The 17431-nt window shown below is 45.7% G+C and overlaps 6 protein-coding genes across 6 annotated transcripts; 3 read left to right on the top strand and 3 right to left on the bottom strand.

The window, feature by feature from the left end:
- Window positions 1–262: 262 nt before the first annotated feature.
- On the bottom strand, window positions 263–2991 carry FOBCDRAFT_254295 (uncharacterized protein; the record flags this gene model as incomplete). Its single annotated transcript, XM_031193155.3, has 4 exons — window positions 263–1998; window positions 2295–2609; window positions 2665–2826; window positions 2881–2991. The coding sequence occupies 4 exons, from the start codon at window positions 2989–2991 to the stop codon at window positions 301–303; spliced, it is 2286 nt and encodes a 761-aa protein (XP_031032001.3). The 3' UTR covers window positions 263–300.
- A 1945-nt stretch (window positions 2992–4936) lies between these two features.
- Window positions 4937–5651, bottom strand: FOBCDRAFT_233936 (uncharacterized protein). The gene is made up of 2 exons (XM_059609947.1): window positions 5249–5651; window positions 4937–5198 (listed from the first exon to the last, which is right to left on the bottom strand). The coding sequence occupies exons 1-2, from the start codon at window positions 5529–5531 to the stop codon at window positions 5017–5019; spliced, it is 465 nt and encodes a 154-aa protein (XP_059468113.1). The 5' UTR covers window positions 5532–5651; the 3' UTR covers window positions 4937–5016.
- A 1893-nt stretch (window positions 5652–7544) lies between these two features.
- On the bottom strand, window positions 7545–9002 carry FOBCDRAFT_147591 (glycoside hydrolase superfamily; the record flags this gene model as incomplete). The annotated part of the gene is made up of 1 exon (XM_031193153.2): window positions 7545–9002. One exon carries the CDS (start codon window positions 9000–9002, stop codon window positions 7545–7547), a length of 1458 nt encoding a protein of 485 aa, XP_031031999.2.
- Window positions 9003–10115: 1113 nt separating this feature from the next.
- FOBCDRAFT_208918 (general substrate transporter) lies at window positions 10116–11732 on the top strand (the record flags this gene model as incomplete). Its single annotated transcript, XM_031193151.2, has 1 exon — window positions 10116–11732. One exon carries the CDS (start codon window positions 10116–10118, stop codon window positions 11730–11732), a length of 1617 nt encoding a protein of 538 aa, XP_031031997.2.
- Window positions 11733–12559: 827 nt separating this feature from the next.
- FOBCDRAFT_233934 (glycoside hydrolase superfamily) lies at window positions 12560–15371 on the top strand. Its single transcript, XM_031193150.3, has one exon. The coding sequence runs from the start codon at window positions 12754–12756 to the stop codon at window positions 15256–15258; it is 2505 nt and encodes an 834-aa protein (XP_031031996.2). The 5' UTR covers window positions 12560–12753; the 3' UTR covers window positions 15259–15371.
- Window positions 15372–15699: 328 nt separating this feature from the next.
- FOBCDRAFT_324574 (SGNH hydrolase-type esterase domain-containing protein) lies at window positions 15700–16982 on the top strand (the record flags this gene model as incomplete). The annotated part of the gene is made up of 2 exons (XM_031193149.2): window positions 15700–15783; window positions 15846–16982. 2 exons carry the CDS (start codon window positions 15700–15702, stop codon window positions 16980–16982), a joined length of 1221 nt encoding a protein of 406 aa, XP_031031995.2.
- Window positions 16983–17431: the final 449 nt, after the last annotated feature.

Below are 17431 nucleotides of genomic sequence, written 5' to 3'. Positions count from 1 at the left end.
ATAATAAAGTTTAGATTAATAGTACTAGTAGTAATTATACCCTGAATACTTTATTATATATTACATTACTTAGTATAACCTGCATCAGCGCTATAGCTATGGTGGCGATCATAGAAGAGGCACTTAGAAGAGGGATAACAGACCAGCCTACCAAGGTCTAGTTCAAAGCAATGGCAGATAGTTCAGCGGGAGGATACTGAGATTGGCAGACTAACGCACGAAGTCGTTGTTTTTGTCATGCAACCAGTCCACAATCAGGCATTAAATATTGATGGTATAGTAAAGCTACGGTATATTGTATTAATCCATGGTTAATATAGCATCCAACCTCTCATAATGGTGGTCGATTGCTTTATCCACCAATGCAAACTCTCGAACTAACATCAGTAAACCATTCAAGTCTGTGAGTTCCAACTCGTAGCACAACATCTTAAACAGATCGACTATCGCCTTCTCTGGCTCTATGTCCGAGGCGACAAGGACAACACTAACACACCATAGTAGCAACCGTCTAGCCGTGCTTCTCTCTGCCAGAAACTCAATTTTGTGACACAATTGCTGTAGAAGTTGTCTTCTGACAGTAGCCGACCTTGGAAGTGGGAAGGTAACATGCGTTGCATATAGGAACAATGCAAGTCGGCAAGTCAGATAGATCTCTCGCGACAACGCGATTGCGTCAGGTCCTTGGTCAGAAAGTTGCAAAATTTCCTCCGCAGCGGAGCTAGTGTCGGGTGAAGAGAACAAGTTGTGGTGAACATAGTTTCGACAATCACCGAGAAGGTCAAGGACTTCTGGACTCAATGACTCCATCGTGTAGTATTGTAGCACAAGCGATAGCTGTCCGATCTGTGAAAACGCTGCCACAATTCCTCGATGCACAGGGGGGTTTATAGAAAGCAGTTCTTCGAAACCAGATCCGGCACTTTCCAGAGCAAAATGCGAGGCATAAGGTCTAAACAGAATCAGAGGAGATTCCAAGACCATTCGCTTCCCATGGATATCCAGACAGGGATATATTGGCCTCTGCAGCGTGTTTAGCGCGCGCATGATGTCAGATAATGACAGAAGCCAAGCAAGCGCATGATCTTGAAGAGCTTCCACTCCACCATGTCGAGCAAGTAGATTTTGTATAATTGTCCAATGAATCGGGTGGTAATCTCGACTACCATAAATATCCAGGGCGTGGAGGTAGGTAAATGGAGGGTTGAAAGGACTGGGGTCGCGATATATCCGTGCATCGGTTGTTTCGTTAACCGCCAAGTAGAGGATACACATGATAATACTATCGAGAGGCTTTGATCCGGTAAATGCTTCAACTTCATTCCGCAGAGATTTCAGAGTCAACCCTTTCAAAATGAGTTGCTCTTTTGATTCAGCTTGGTAGGTCGGACCGCCATAGGTCACGTTGAGGACGGCGCGATGGTAGGAAGCTGCCCATAGAACCGCGTACAGGCGTACTTTGTTGTCACATGGGAATACCCAGGATTGATAGCATTTGGACGCATAGGTCAAGGGACGGAAGTTTGGCCAGATAGAAGTGCATGCAAAATGCAGAATCTCCTGGACTTTCAATTGAGAGGTAGTCTCGTCCAATGGAATCATTGGATCGAAAGCCCCCGCCCCTACATCCCATGCTTGCAAGGGGACAATTTGGCCTGGCGAAGCTGAGGGTTTCCCGCTGACAGAACACAAAAGGCCTTGTCCTGTGTCAGGGGTCGCGTACCCCTTTGGCCTAATAGGCTGATAACGTGTATCGCCCGAGACTCCTAGGGTTGGCAATGTAGGAAGTGAGGCTTTGTCGCTGCATGCACATATATCCCTCCTCTGCCTAAGGAGAAGTTCTCGCTCCGTTGCCGCATTCTGCCTCTGCTGGGATTTCCTTTGGCGATGTGCTTGCTGAAGAAGGCTGGACCGAATCGGCCCTGACCTGTCTACCAGCGCCGGGCCTCCGACGAAGATGAGACGTTTCTCCTGGCTCTCTCCACGTCGTGGCGGCATCTGATGTGATGTCGTTCAATCTCTGAGTGGAGATTCTGGACCCCTCTTTCGCCATCTGGTACAGTGGTGGGGCTAAAACCCCTCATTTCCATAGCCATAAATTAGTACCATAAAGATAAGGGAACCTGAAAAAAATATCTAAAACATTATTACCATTGGTCTTCTAGTTTTTAATATGACACAACGATGAGATTCGAGGAGAGGATGCTAGAGACCGTCGTCAAAGGCTACCTACACCAACAATGTCGTAGGCGATAAACTCAGTTTGTGTCGGGTGTTGTCGGATCATCTGATACATCCGCAAGGTAGTGTATCACATCACCCAGTAGCACTCCACTATCTCCAAACTCGGATAACGGCTTTGAGCCTTGGAGCGACTTCATGACGCTCAACATTAGTTGTCGATGTCGCCGAAGATCCTTGATCTCTGACCGAAGTGAATCATTCTCTTGAAGGAGAAGAGCGGCTTCGGTTGTGCTTTCGGTGTATTTGCAAAGGAGTGCTTCATATTCTGTGCGAGAATGATCCAACTGTTGCTGGAGAGCCTTCTGTAATTGGTCCTTGCGCTCACGAAAGCGACGTTGCGATTCTCGATTTTTCAACCGACGCCTCTGTAATACAGATCAGTCCGTCAATGCTTTTGTTTTGAGAACACTTCATTCGTACGCTCTTTGCATTCCCGACTGTAGGGATGGGGCAGCCTTCCAGGCCAATTCGTGTTGTGTAGTTGTCCAATGAGGGAGCCATTGTCGGACTAGCAATTAACCCGCTAGTTGAAGTTATCACTCTGCTGAGATGAAGGTTCTGAAAATTCACGTCTCCAAGATTCTAATGCGCGGTCAGCATAGGATTCATGTTCTAATATGTAGGAAGATTAGATACCCCATATATAATATCTGAAGGTGTTGTAGTGCCGTCGACTACAGTCTCGCAAGGCGACAAGAGGGGATAAGTGACCTCATGGTGGAGAATTGTAGATGGCTCATCCAACATGGTTGAAAATGCCATGACAAGAGGCTGATTTTTGTACAAAAATGATTATGATTGAATTAATATAACAAGAAAGTGTAGTAGATGAAATCGAGGAAGACAACCGACTAGAAGGCATCCTTCTCCTGGCTTGCGGGTGGATGCCCGTCTCTTATACTCTCACCTAATGGAAACTGATATGTTCTGGAAACCCGGAACCCTGGATCTTGGCATAAGCGGCAATTTATCCTACTACATACCGAGCTAACCGAAAGCCGAAGTACCTAATGTCGCAGAGCTTCTCTGGTTTGTGGAAAGTTTACATGGATTTCCTTTATCTTACTGGGATTTTGCTGCGCCATACAGATATATCAGTTCGCTTAAAAACAAGTCCCAAGAATGGAGCGAGCTGAAGATGCTGGCAAATGAGAGATATTGACAGCATTACCTGTCTGGTTATAGCGCGCTCGCTAACTTGAGCCAATCACAACTAAGCAAAGCATTTCTGTATTCGGAATAGGAGAATCTCGAAAATTAGATGGAATACTGATGATGTGACGTCGCGGAGCACGTATTAGTTAGAGTTTAGCAGGGAAGTGTTCCTAAGTGACGTAAGGCATGAGTGAAAATTCTGAATCACAGTCCAGAGAAAGGATCACACGTTTAGCCAAAACGCAATAACTGAGAAGTTGGGCCCAAAACTTGCCTGGCTTCATCAGCTCCACTTAACCTATATGTTACGATTCGTGCCCGTAACAGCGCTGTATGGCTTCTATAAGGCAGCTGTAGCATACCCATGATTGCTTGCATAGCGATTATGGCCCGATCTTTTGCTCTGTGGTTTAACGGCTTGTGCAACCGTTACACTACAGACCCTAAAAATAGGGCTGGAATAAGACAGTAAAAAAAATTTAAAGCAGGGAAAAGGAAGTTAGGGAATTTTAATTACTTTTAATATAAGATATACCCATTGGCTTAGAGGTTAGGCTAGCTAAGTAAGTATAGTTAGGTATAAAACTCTAATATATATATAAAAGGGATAGATATTAATAGAGTTGTTTTTTAGGTAGTAAAGATTATTATAATTAATATGTACTTAATATAATATTTAATAATATTAATAAATATAAATTTAATATAAATTAATTTTTTTATTTTAAACTCTAATTATTATATAATTATTATATATTAAGGGATTTTATAAATAATTTCTGAGATTTAATTATTCAGGTTAATTTAAAAGTATTAATAACTATTAAAAATTATTAATAACCCTAAGAATTATTTAATAATTATTTTTTTAAATTATAATTATATTTAAATATATAAAATATATTTATTAAATAGCTTATATAAGAAGTAGCTTAAGGTTATTTAATTATAAGCTAAAAAGGTATTAAAAAAGTTAAACCTTTATAATATAATATTTTAGATATAAAGGGGTTATTATAAGGTTTTAAAACTAAAAATTTAAAGAAAAAATATTTCTTATAATAATATAACTAGCCTTATTAAATTTTTTTTTAAAGGTTTCTAGCTATTTTATTTTACTTAGAAAAGCCTAAATATATAATATAGATATACTTTTTATATATTAACTATATAGGATTTTTTTTATAAATATAGAAAAATTAATATAGCTTATTTTAAAACTTAATAAGTATATATTTAAATACATATATTTAATAGAATATACTATAAGTTAAATATAAATTTTAAAAGATTTAATTAATTATATATAATAATTAAGGTTTTAAATAAAAAAACTAATTTATATTAGGTTTATATTTATAGATTATATAGGGTATTAAATTAAGCATGCTAATTAAATAGTTATCTCTTATAATAAAATATAAAATATAAAATATTTAAAGTTAAAAATATATTTAAGATACTTAAAAATAAAAACCTTAAGATAATCTTAAAGTTAAGTAAATATATTAAAATAGGCAAGCTATAGGTATTATAGTAATGCTAATAGATAATTTATTAATAACTGCCGCGCTTTAAATTACCTAATTTTCTAAATCCTATTTAATACCTGGATTTCTACATAATCAGGGCTCCCCAAGCAATAGCACTAAGTATACCCACGTGAGTCAAGCGCTCGGCACCGCTCCCAGTCTCTTGGGACGTATCGGACGCAATTACAGCTGACGCCGATGCTAAGGCAGCAGAATTAGAACTACCTTTCACTGCATCGCAAATCTGTTGGCGCACGCCCCTAAGGTCTGGTACAAATATCGTCAGATGGCGCCTCGCAGCTCTATTGTTTACTCACTTTTGAATATTTTAATAGTGCACTCGTTTTTCAGACATTGCTCGAAACTGTCTGCAAACGCGTCGCTTTGCGAGCATATACATTCTAGGTCAGTACCGGCGCAGCCAATTTCCTTTCCGGCTGTCGAGAGACACTCTATACCGCAGTCTGGCAGCGAAGAAATATCCGAAGGAAGGGCAGAACGGTCGGTGGAGGTAGTTGCGGTAATGGTTTCTGCGGTAGTAGAAGAAGCCGCTACGAAGAGCAGAAACGTCGCAAGGATAAGGAGAATACGGAAGGCCATTGTGACCCTAGTATATGGTGAAAGAGCATGGGCATGTAGAACAGCGTATGATTAAAGAAGTGAAAGATGGGAATGAGTAATTAAAAAAAAAAGCAGGATTCGATAGGTGTTAAAGTCTAGAGTGGTCTTACTTTGAGCTATTTATAAGGCTCGGCTTTCGGCACACTGAACATGACGTTGAGCGACTAAACCGGAATAAGCAGTCTCACCAGATTGTTGACCATAGCGCATAGGGTTAGAAGATATATACTAGCCGTAGCCAAATTAATCAACGTATGAGTCGAGGTTTTAAGCTGCGGGAGAGTATTTTCCTTGATAATAACATTATATATAATTAAATGGTATTTAGGGTGAAGTTGGATTAAAGAAAGACAGACATTGAGGTCAGTAGGCCTGTTTCTCGTCAAAACGCTCGAAGATTACGTAATCGAAAGGTCTGGTTCTGTCTTCTCCGGTATAGTGTGCTAATTAGAACCCTTGAGAAGCACAACAGGAGCATCGATAGTAAATATGGAATTTACGTTATACTGGTAATAATATGCCGTATTGAATGTCATTAGACCCTGGCAAACCTGGCAGCCTAGTAGTGTCCACTTCCGTGCCACCATCATCCCCTCATCTCGTCTTTAAGGGGTTATGAGTTTTAATTAGCGCTTCTGGACGCACGTAATTAGAGCTGCATTCTTTATTACTTGACATCTCACAGATTGAGACGAATTCTCCAATAGTGAGTCTGCAAGGTGACGAAATCTGACTTCTTTGCTTGGATTGTGGCTTGGTAGGATTTCTCGTTGTTCATCTACCAGTCTTCAGCTAGTTAACTAATTATAGCCTGAGGAGACGCCGAGCATATCCTTCAGCCGTGTCTCTTTAAACGACCTAACTTGTCTGCCTTTTGTCGCCATATTATATATCTAGTGCTATTTAGATAATACTCTGCCACTCAATATATCAGGTTAAATGATCCAAGTAACTAGAAATCTTTACATAGCCCAACTCCTCTGTCCTGAGTCATGCACCCTACTATTGTAAGCCCCGTGTTGCTGAATCTTGCAAATGGCGAGGTGGGGAGTATGTGGACCAATTGCAGGATTTATCTTTTACGAAGCGCTATCACCAGTGAATACACTTCCAGTTTGCGCCACATCTATTTTCTGCGCGTAATTCTGAAGAATAATACTTGATGTGTTGGTGGCCGAATCAATGCGTGCTGCGACGCCGACCAGGTCTTTACTAGGCACCGGGACTCCATCCAGTCGTCGATGCACCCAAAGAATTGCCTCTCTTGGTGGTAAATGCATCTTAAAACCTGCGGGTTCGATTTCATCCATCGGTTCAGAATACATCTTTCTCTCCTGGTAAGCCTTGATAATCTTATTGTATCCGGGATGCGCGAAATTTGGGATATACAGGTTTACATTGCTCCAGTCAATGGGAGCCCCGTCACCATCTGCTTACGTCATAAGCAGCTTCCAGATACCTCCATAATGATCATTATCAACATGAGACACCACGATGTCGTACTGGGCAGTCTATGCTATAATAAGTCCTATATCCTATATCTCTAGACTTTGAAATATATATAATAAATACATATCTCGTGTATTATGTAAATAGATAGTGTGATATGGAGTTAAGTTGCTGACTACTAATAGCTTAGCTCGCTTTACAGCATCTTAGTATCCTTTCTCTTATTCCATACTATCATAGATTTTCTGTGAATTCTCGATCCATATTTGGACTAGCATATTTAATATATTATCTAGGCCAAATGGTGAGTTAGTCTAGGGAATATGTTAAAGCTCTAGGGGAAACGCACAGCCGTTTGTCGACTTATAGCACAGATTAATTTTCACCGATCCTAAGCGGACCTAATATCAGAGCCAGTAAGAGATAGTCAGTGCCATACAGGAACTTTTCAATCAGGGATGGCAGTTGCATTTAAAGAGTATATATTACTAAGATCAAAGTAGTCCTAATAGTTGCCTTCTCTAACCTATATATATCCCAGGCTTAGGAATCCGTGATGAAGCTCACAAGAGATCGAGGAGGAATTGTGGTCTGAAAGGAACCCTTTCCAGCAGCCTTCAAGTGCTCCAAAGCAGTCAAATCATTGGAATTATCCGTCAGAAATGGCTTCAAGCTGTGAGGACTTCGGCCTGTGCCCGAGACGACGAGTCGGACATGGTGAGCAACCGTGTCATTGTTAAGCACCTGCGTCGCGACAGTACCGTCGGTGTTGAGAAAGGCACTAACAGTGATCAGAGGAACGGAGCTGGTAGCTTCGATGCGACGAGCACCAGGGCGAGCAAACCGACTAAAGGACGCAAAAGCCCAGAACCTCTTGGACGGAATGACTTTATCGCCGATCATGTTGATAAGAGCGCTGTTGGTGGTCGAGTTCTCAGCACCGATCCAGTAAAGAAATCCGCTGACGTTAGCATCTACAAGGGCTGTCTGGATACGGCCAGCCCATGTCATACCTTCGCCCTGGCTGCTGTTGTTATAGAATGTGTAAGGAGTGAACTGACCCGTGAGGTCAGCCCACTCGGTGAGCCATGTCTTCTTTGTTGTTGAAAGTGAATGGTTTGGCGGCGAAACGTATCCGTGACCGCTGACGACACCAAGGTAGTTGATCGCGGGATCAGGTCCAGCAGTCAGACCAGCCATCATGTCCTCCTGCAGATCCCAGCCCTCACCATCACAACAGGTGATTGTGAGATCGTGAATACCTCGCTTTTGAATCGTCTTGCCCAGCACGCGTATAAAGTCAGCGGCCTGTGTGCCGTTGGAAAGCATGCCAGCGTAGGGAGCGGCGAACTGAGGTTCGTTAAGGAACCCCAGGTTGGTGACTTTGACACCTGACTTGCGGTAGAAGTCAACCCACTGCAACAGGTAGTCTGCGTAGGCCTGTTTCCAGTCGCCAGAAGCACAAGTAGCACCTGTGACACCGCACAAGTAGCCTCCATCATTTTCATCTTGGTTCGTCTTCATGTAGCCAGGTGCGGACCAAGCATTGCCGTATAGGAACTTCAATCCTCTCTTGAATGCTTCTCGAGCGACTGTTAGTTGACCGCTGTCGTAACCGTCCCAGACGTAGTGTGGTTTCGCTCCGGGTGTGCCTGGTGAGAAGGGCTCGATTGAGTTCATAAAGTTCTTCTCGGAGCTGTTGCTTGAGCCAATGCCATTACGCAGGATGGAGAAGCCTGCACCGATATCCTTGCTGAACAGCAAGTCTAGTACACGCTGAGTGCCTTCTTTGGACAGACCGTCTTTTCCAAGAATGTCTTCGGCCCGTTGGAATGCTTGTGAAGCGCCGAAGCCGTCAAGCTCTTGGTGTTTGACGAGACCATTCACCGAAATCAATACTTCAGAGCCTGAATATAAATCCATGGGAACGGCCGCTACGAACGCTGGACTTATGCAACCCAGGAGGTTCAAGGCGGTAAGGCCGCAGGCGAAAGGACCCATGGCTGTTCAAGATAAGCTGAGGTGGTGGGGAGGAAAGAAAAGGAAGAACCAGCTCAGTTTGGCTTATACAGAGGGGTTGCCACGAATTGGGATGCTATTCTGCCAATCGGTAGGAACATTGATTCCGCTGCACTATTTATATGTAATCAGAATGCTGAGACTTCTCGACTTCCGCGCAGATACATGGCCTGATTAACTCCTGGACATTACAATGATCTACGGCGTCTGGCACAACCATGTTAACCGGGCCATCTTGTGCAACGTGGCTCAGCCTATCAATTACTTTGTGAACTGGATAGTCCATGACAAATGACAGTCTTAGTAATCATTCAATTAGCCGTATAAGTCCTGTTTTACCGATTAATCGAGTGATTAGGAACTACACCCATGGTTTAGGTTGCAAGATGTACTCCTGATAAGTTTAACCAGAGTTCTGGTTAAATTCAACCTCGCTTTTCGTCTATCTGATACCCCGCACAATGGCCAAGCTCCCCTGACCAGGACCAAAGTCAATCTTCCCTGATTGCAAGTGTGGAGGGATGTTTTAGCCTTCAATGTGTGCTTCTCCGGTGCCGAGTTTGCCGTTCTTCAACGGCTCCACCCCCGCAAACATCCCCACTTTCCCCCGGACTTGGCTTGGAGGTGCTTATTCTTATGCCGATAATTAGTAAATTCTCCTATTAGATAAACGCTCACTAGGTCAATACCTCTTCGTTGATTCGTAATACTTATCATGTTCTTATTCTAATATTAATACAATAAATAGGCTAAATTAAATACAAGTTCCCCTTCAAAAACCTGGCTGTTTTAACCCCTGCATGCTCATAGTCAGTGTACTGTGCCGTCTTTGCCGAACAGCGCTTAGTCCACGTCCCCATATCTAGATCAATCCTAAAGGTGTTTTTGCTACCGCATTAGAGTGTAGCCAGCAGATTCCTTGAGTAGGATTGTATATGAACAAGACGAGGATCCTACTTCATTTATCTGGAACGTTGCTGGGAGCCTTTTCTTGTGTATTAATCAGACAGACTATGGCAGTGCATTTCTCGACTTGACAATTGCGCACTTACTACAAATCAACTCACCAATTATCCCAAACCGATAAAATACAGTATGGCAGAAAAGCGCGCCGAATCCGTTGAGATGGCGCCACCAGACGACCATCATGGCTGGACAGGCGAGACCTCTGCTGAGGCTCGTGCTGCCACAGCCGCAGAACACTCCCTCAGCATCCGCCAGGCCATCCAGAAATACCCCAAGGCCTGCTTCTGGTCCTGTGTTGTGTCCCTTGTAATTATCATGGATGGTTACGACACAGCCCTACTTGGATCACTCTTTGCCTTCCCCAACTTCCAAAAGCGATTTGGTATCCCGAATCCTTCTAAGCCAGGAACCTACCAGCTTGAGCCCAAGTGGCAAACAGCTCTTGGCCTGGCAAGTTCCCTGGGAGGCATCGTTGGTATCTTTTTCAACACGTGGATGACAGAGAGGATTGGACACAAGAAGACTCTTTTGATATCTCTGTTCTGGTTGACTGGAACTATCTTCATCTCCTTTTTTGCCCCTTCAGTTGAGGTTCTCTTCGTTGGTCAACTGCTTTGCGGCCTGGGATGGGGTGTCTTCACCACGATGGGACCTGCGTATGCCTCTGAGGTCGCTCCTGTGGTTCTTCGCGCATATCTTGAGACGTACGTTGTGCTGTGCTGGGGCATTGGTCAGCTCCTATCTTACGCTGTTCTGGACTCTCTTGTTGGCAACAAGAGTATCTGGGCCTGGAGGATTCCTTTTGCCGTGCAGTGGGTATGGCCTGTTATCATCGCACCTCTGATGTTCTTCTGCCCCGAGTCGCCCTGGTGGCTGGTCCGCAGTGGAAGGTTGGAAGAGGCCAAGATGTCCCTGAAGAGGCTTACGTCCAACATGTCGGACGAAGAGCTTCAGAACCAGCTATCTCTTATGGTGCAGACCACAGAGCTTGAGCGCAGCATCACAGAGGGAGCGTCGTATCTCGACTGCATCAGGGGATCCAACCTCTGGCGCACGGAGATCGCATGTGTTGCCTGGGCCAGTCAAGTCCTTGTTGGTTTCGGCGTTTCCTCTTATGCCACATACTTTTTCGAACAGGCCGGTATGTCGACCAAGAACGCTTACAAGTTGACTGTTGGCCAAGGTGGTCTTCACTTTGTCACCGTCCTCCTGTCTGTCTTCATCATCGCGAGGCATGGACGGCGATCGATTTACATTTGGGGCTGCCTCATAATGTCCGCTGCTATGTTTGTCATCGGCTTTGTGGCCATCCCAAGGCAAAGCAGTGCCACAGGAGGCGTCTCTGCAGCGTTCTATTACGTGTGGTATTCTACCTACGAGATGACGATCGGCCCAATTGCCTATATCATTGTCGCCGAGGTTTCGTCTACTCGCCTGCGCTCCAAGACAATTGGTCTGGCTCGGAATGCCTACAATGTCATCAATATTGCCGCCACATGCGTTGTTCCTCATATTCTTAATCCCACAGCTGCGAACTGGAAGGGAAAGTCTGCTTTCTTAGCTGCCGGCTTCTGTATCCTCTGCGCCGTTTGGGCTTGGTTCCGTCTTCCTGAACTGAAGGGTCGCACTTACGAGGAGCTCGACATTCTTTTCACGAAGAATCTGGGCGCTCGCGATTTCAAAGGCTATGAATTTGAGAATAATATTGATATTGATGAGAAGTTGGGCGTCGAGTACAAAGAATGAGGTACCATCTTTAATGAGTAGGAGAGTTTATGCTTTGGGATAGTTTGTTAGCCGCTGCAGTTTTTTTGACTTCTAGTTGGGACAGGATATCTGAGTTGAGAACACAGTGCGCTATAAATAAGTCAATTGCAATCTTTTAGCATTGTATTAGTTCCTTGTTGCAACAATTGCGCCTCTATTCCCTTGTTTGTAGATTTGGTCAGTCCTCATAACACCTAGGTGTAGGAAAATAAGTGCGAGGTTTTGTGTTCACCTGACAGGCAAGGTAACAGTGACTGTTCAACCAAGGCCAGTTCATAAACCATGCTCAACATAGGATGCATATTAGGCTCAATACGCACCACCGTCTAAGGCCTAAAAGCGAAATTATTCCTTTTGGAACTTGGGAACTCATCGCTGGCCGTTTTTGGGCGATGGGACGTGTTGATGGAGAGAATGCCGACCAGCAGGCCAACCTTGGCTAAAGCCGCGATCTGCGAGATCTTGGCCTTGACTTACTGCCGTAACTTTTGAAGCGAGTGTGGGGGTTGCGGTAATGTAACCTCGACTCCCCTCTTTTCCAGCGCGAATGCTCACATAGTGTAAAGTATGTGCTTTCACCCAGCGCTTTTAACCGGGCCTAGTGTAGAAATCGGCTACTAAATGCCGAAAAAAACTACGGGGGGAAAGAAGTGTCACATTTATTCTGGACTTTTACCCGCTCTAGCGCAAGGAATCGGCTACCAGATGCCGAGCGAGACCCGCTCAAGCTGTGAGCCCAGCTAATGAGATGGGTATGTTGTCATTGGACCCTGATTATTCTGCATAGCGTGAGATATTCTCATTGTGTCATGGTTCGCGTTCACATGGGCTCCAAGCGTGACAGCTCAATTGCCAAAGACTGTGCTCCGAAATCGCCCCTCACGATTGGTGACCGTTCACAGTCTTAAAGACTCTAGGTCCTCCATATCCTTCATGTATCGAGTTTTCAATGGAGAGGTAGTAGTCTGCATCTAGTAACAAAAATCTCAACGCCCGCAAAATGCTTCCTCCAGAAAGCGGAATCGATGCATGGCTTCGCTATGCCCCTCTATCCGAGACATTGCGCAGCCTTCATAAGCCAGTTTCCAGCATCATTGCTCTGAGCACCAACCCAACATGTCCAGTTTCTGTCGCTGGAGAGGAGCTCCGATGTGGCCTCGAGCGTATACTCGGACAAAGCGTACAGGTCGACTCTGACCTTCGCACTGACACCAAAGGTTCAATTGTGGTCGGCACCTTGTCAGCTCTGAAGGCGAACGGAGGCGAAGATCTCGTTCAGTCAGTACCTGTACTTGATGAAGATGGATTTTGGCTTGACACAAATGTTGATGGAAACAATAACATTCACATCGTCGGCCAAAATGAGCGAGGAGCCCTTTATGGAGCATTCGAATACCTCTCTCTCCTTGCGCAGGGCAAACTGGCCAAGACCAATGTCCAACAGGCATACCATCCCGGAGCTGCTATCAGATACGTCAACGAATGGGACAACCTCGACGGCAGCATAGAAAGAGGTTACGGAGGCAAGTCCATCTTCTTCCGCGACGGCGAGGTCTTGACGGACCTATCTCGTGTCCGCCAATATGCTCGCTTATTGGCCTCAGTCGGCATCAATGGCTGCATTGTGAACAATGTCAATTCGAGCCACAATCTTCTCAACGACACAAACCTCGATGGTCTCGGTCGAGTCGCCGATGTCATGCGTCCTTATGGAATACGCATTGGCGTTTCATTGTTCTTCGACACTCCCCGAGGCCTCGCCGGTCTGCCTACATCAGATCCTCTAGATCCTGATGTCATCAAGTTCTGGGAGGATATCACGGCCAAGCTGTACAAGCGTGTCCCGGATATGCTTGGATACACCATCAAGGCCAACTCAGAAGGTCAGCCGGGGCCTCTGACATATGGTCGCACACTTGCACAGGGAGCTAACATGTTCGCTCGTGCACTGAAGCCTCATGGTGACGGTGTCGTCATGTATCGCGCTTTTGTCTACAACCACCATCTGGACGAATCCGATCTCAAGAACGACCGAGCCAATGCCGCGGTAGAGTATTTCGCTCACCTTGATGGCGAGTTCGAAGATAACGTCATAATCCAGATCAAATTTGGCCCAATAGACTTTCAGATTCGTGAGCCTCCCTCTACTCTATTCGCCCATCTCCGGAAGACGCCAATGATCTGTGAGTTCATGGTGTGTCAGGAGTATCTGGGTCAGCAGTCGCATTACGTGTACATGGCCCCAGAATGGGAGACTATTCTCGGCTTCGACATGCGCATCGACGACAAGCCTTCTCTTGTAAGAGATATCGCCTCTGGCAAAGTCCATGGTCTGAACAAGGGCGGTTATGCTGCAGTCACCAACATCGGGGATGACCTTACATGGCTGGGACACCATCTATCTATGTCAAACCTCTATGCATACGGTCGATTGTGCTGGGACGCAGCTGCTCCAGCGCAGGATATCCTGCTCGATTGGATTCGCCTGACATTCACTGCAGAGAACCAGAAGGTGATAGACACCATCCGCAATATCGGAATGGAGTCATGGCCTACATATGAAGCCTACAGTGGTAATCTCGGGATCCAAACCCTATGTGACATCCTCTACACCCATTACGGCCCCAGCCCAGGTTCACAAGATGGAAACGGCTGGGGCCAATGGACTCGCGCCGATAGCAAGGCCCTCGGCATGGACCGCACCGCTGCCACTGGCACGGGCTATGCAGCTCAATATCCACCTCAGGTCGCTGCTCAGTTTGAAAGGATCGAGACAACGCCAGATGACCTTCTTTTATGGTTTCATCACGTTCCTTATACGCACAAGCTCAAGTCTGGTAAAACCGTAATCCAACACATATACGATGCCCACTACGAAGGGTCAGCAAATGCTCAGACATTTGTGACAAGGTGGGCATCCCTGAAGGGCCTCATTGACGATGCGCGCTTTGAGCACGTCGCTTTCAAGCTTGCGTATCAAGCAGGCCATTCACTCGTCTGGCGTGACTCGGTGAACAACTTCTATCTGGCCAAGTGCGGCATCCCAGATGAGAAAAACCGTGTCGGAAACTATCTATGGCGTATAGAGGCCGAAAGCATGCAGCTGAGTGGTTATACCATTGTTGACGTGACGCCTCCTGAAGCAGCGTCTCTTGGCCGTGCCATCGTGGCATCATCGTTGGAAAGAGCCGTTGCAACCACGAAACTAAGGTTCCCCTCGGGGAAGCGTGACATTGCTGTTAACTACTTTGATCACACTGGTGGGCATGCACGCTACGAGCTTCTCCTAGATGGAAAGATGGTCAGAGAGTGGAAAAGCGATCTAGACACGCGGCTTGGTCATGACTTCTCGGAGTATCTAGACGGACATTCGGCCACGAGAGTTTACTTGCATGGTGTTGAAGTTCGGGAGGGCGCCGAGCTAACAGTTATCGGTTACCCAGACGGAAAGGACATGGCATCACTAGATTACATCTCGGTTTTGCCTGAGGGCGTGGTGGATTAAACAGTCAGTAAGGGTTGAATATTATAGTGGGATAATGCCAAGTACTTCCTCATTAGACAGTGGGGGAACCCTCGCTGAATAGATTTAACATATGGAATTATTTCATCTCATCATCCAAGCATCAAGCAATTCACCATAGCTGACGTTGTATTAGTTGGACTATGGAAGCGTAAATGTTGTATTATCATCATGGTTCGGGTGCTATCAGTTCGCAAGAGTGATTTCTCCGCTTTCTGGGACTCTTGTGCATTTACCCGGCACAAGGTTTAGCGTTTGAGGGGTTTGCTGACTTAGCCAGTTTGTCAGTTTGACCGCTGGCGTGCCATTCTTTCTTCGTAATCAAAGCTTCATCATAGGTAGTTTATCCCTTTTTAAAGAGCTACCAGTGTATGCTTTTTTTTGGGGGGAGGCACAGAGAAAAGTCAATCACACCCCCCCAAGATGAAGTCTCTTTCCAAGTGGGTAACAGTCTGGGCACCAACACCTCAGCCTACTGAGGAGGCGGATATGCCATCTTATCCATTGGTAGGTCAACCAGGTTCCGTTCCTTTTAATAAAGCCTTCATTCACCATAAATGCTTCACTAGACGCAGCATGGGGTTGCTTTTCAGAACACCACAATCCGACAGACTTTGCGAGTGACAGCAGGCGGAGACTCTATCCGGATTCGCTTGTCGAACCTGTTTGGATTGGAGACATTGCACATCTCGAGAGCTGTGATTGCTGTTCCTCGGCCACACGACTCTTTTGGTCCTGGTGGCTCTGCGTCGATCTTGAAGGGGACAGCGCAGCAGGCTCTTTTAGATGGCGAACAAACGATCTCAGTGCCTGGCGGATCCCACGTAGTATCAGACTGTCTCAAATTCCCAATCAAAGCAGGGCAGGTTCTGTCAATCAGCATCTTTCTCCAGAAAGGCCATCATTCTCAACAGATCACCTCCCACCCTGGCAGTCGCACAGATTCCTGGCTTTGTCATGGCGACCAGTCGATGGCATCTGAGCTCTCCGGACCTGACTTACGGTCGTTGACGCATTGGTATTTCCTCTCTGGAGTCGAAATATGTCAAGATGCTGCTCATCACGGAACCCTTGTTCTCCTGGGCGACAGCATAACCGACGGGCGCTGTAGCACAGATAACGCAAACAACCGCTGGCCAGACCTTCTGTTTGACCGCATGCAGCAGCACCCATTCGCGCAAAATATCGCCATCATCAACCAGGCCGTGGGTGGTGGGAGGGTTCTACAAGATGGCAAAGGACCAAGTCTTTTGAGTCGCCTAGATCGCGACGCTGTCGCTCAGCCAGGTCGACGCTACATCCTAGTCTTCCATGGGGTGAACGACCTTGGCACGGCAGATTCTGACACCGAATCCTTGCAAGAGGTCACAAAAGCTCTCAAGAAGGCCTATCGCCAGATTGTCTCACGCTGCCATGCGCACGGTTTGCATGTCTTGGGTGCCACTATTGGGCCAATGGGTGGTAACGAGCCTTACGGAACCTGCGAAATGCGTGAATGGGCGCGCCAGGACGTGAACGATTGGATTCGGAAGTTTGGCGTATTTGACGCCGTGGTAGACTTTGACTATGTCCTGCGATCTGCTAAAGATGGTAGTCGTTTGAAGGAAGAGTTTGACTCTGGGGACCACTTGCACCCAAACGTTGCAGCGTTCGAAGCAATGGCGGCTGCCTTTCCATTGGACATATTTGAGCAATTCGAATCATAGCTTTAGACTCTATAGGAGCTCTTCCTCAGCATAAAAGGTGATATCTTCTGGCCTAACAAGAATCTTAAACCCCTTGGGCACTCCTTGCTGTTCTTATTAGTTGTATTCACGTCGGCTAGTTTCCAGAACCGCTAATATCTTGACCTTAGCGCGCAGCTCACCGAGATTGTAATGGCCTAAGGAGGGATCTCAGCATGATACTGAAAGCTCCCGAGTTTGTATTGCTTTTATTCGCAACTAGTAACCTTTTTCTGGCTACAAACGGGTGAATATCTGCTTCACATGCAGCATTTATTTATACTGATTGGCTGGTAGAAACCTTGGACTAACACTAGAAGCTGACGTAGTCTCAATTTGGCTAAACAGAGTATACCAGCATATCAAAGGTGATTTAGACATATTGCCCTACCAAATGACGACCCTTTGTAATATGAAAACTGGGCTTCTCA

This window comes from Fusarium oxysporum, chromosome XI (assembly GCF_013085055.1).
Source record: "Fusarium oxysporum Fo47 chromosome XI, complete sequence".
Taxonomy (NCBI): Eukaryota; Fungi; Ascomycota; class Sordariomycetes; order Hypocreales; family Nectriaceae; genus Fusarium; species Fusarium oxysporum.
The sequence above is the reverse complement of the archived record's forward strand: the minus strand, read 5'-3'. Positions and strand labels throughout refer to the sequence as shown.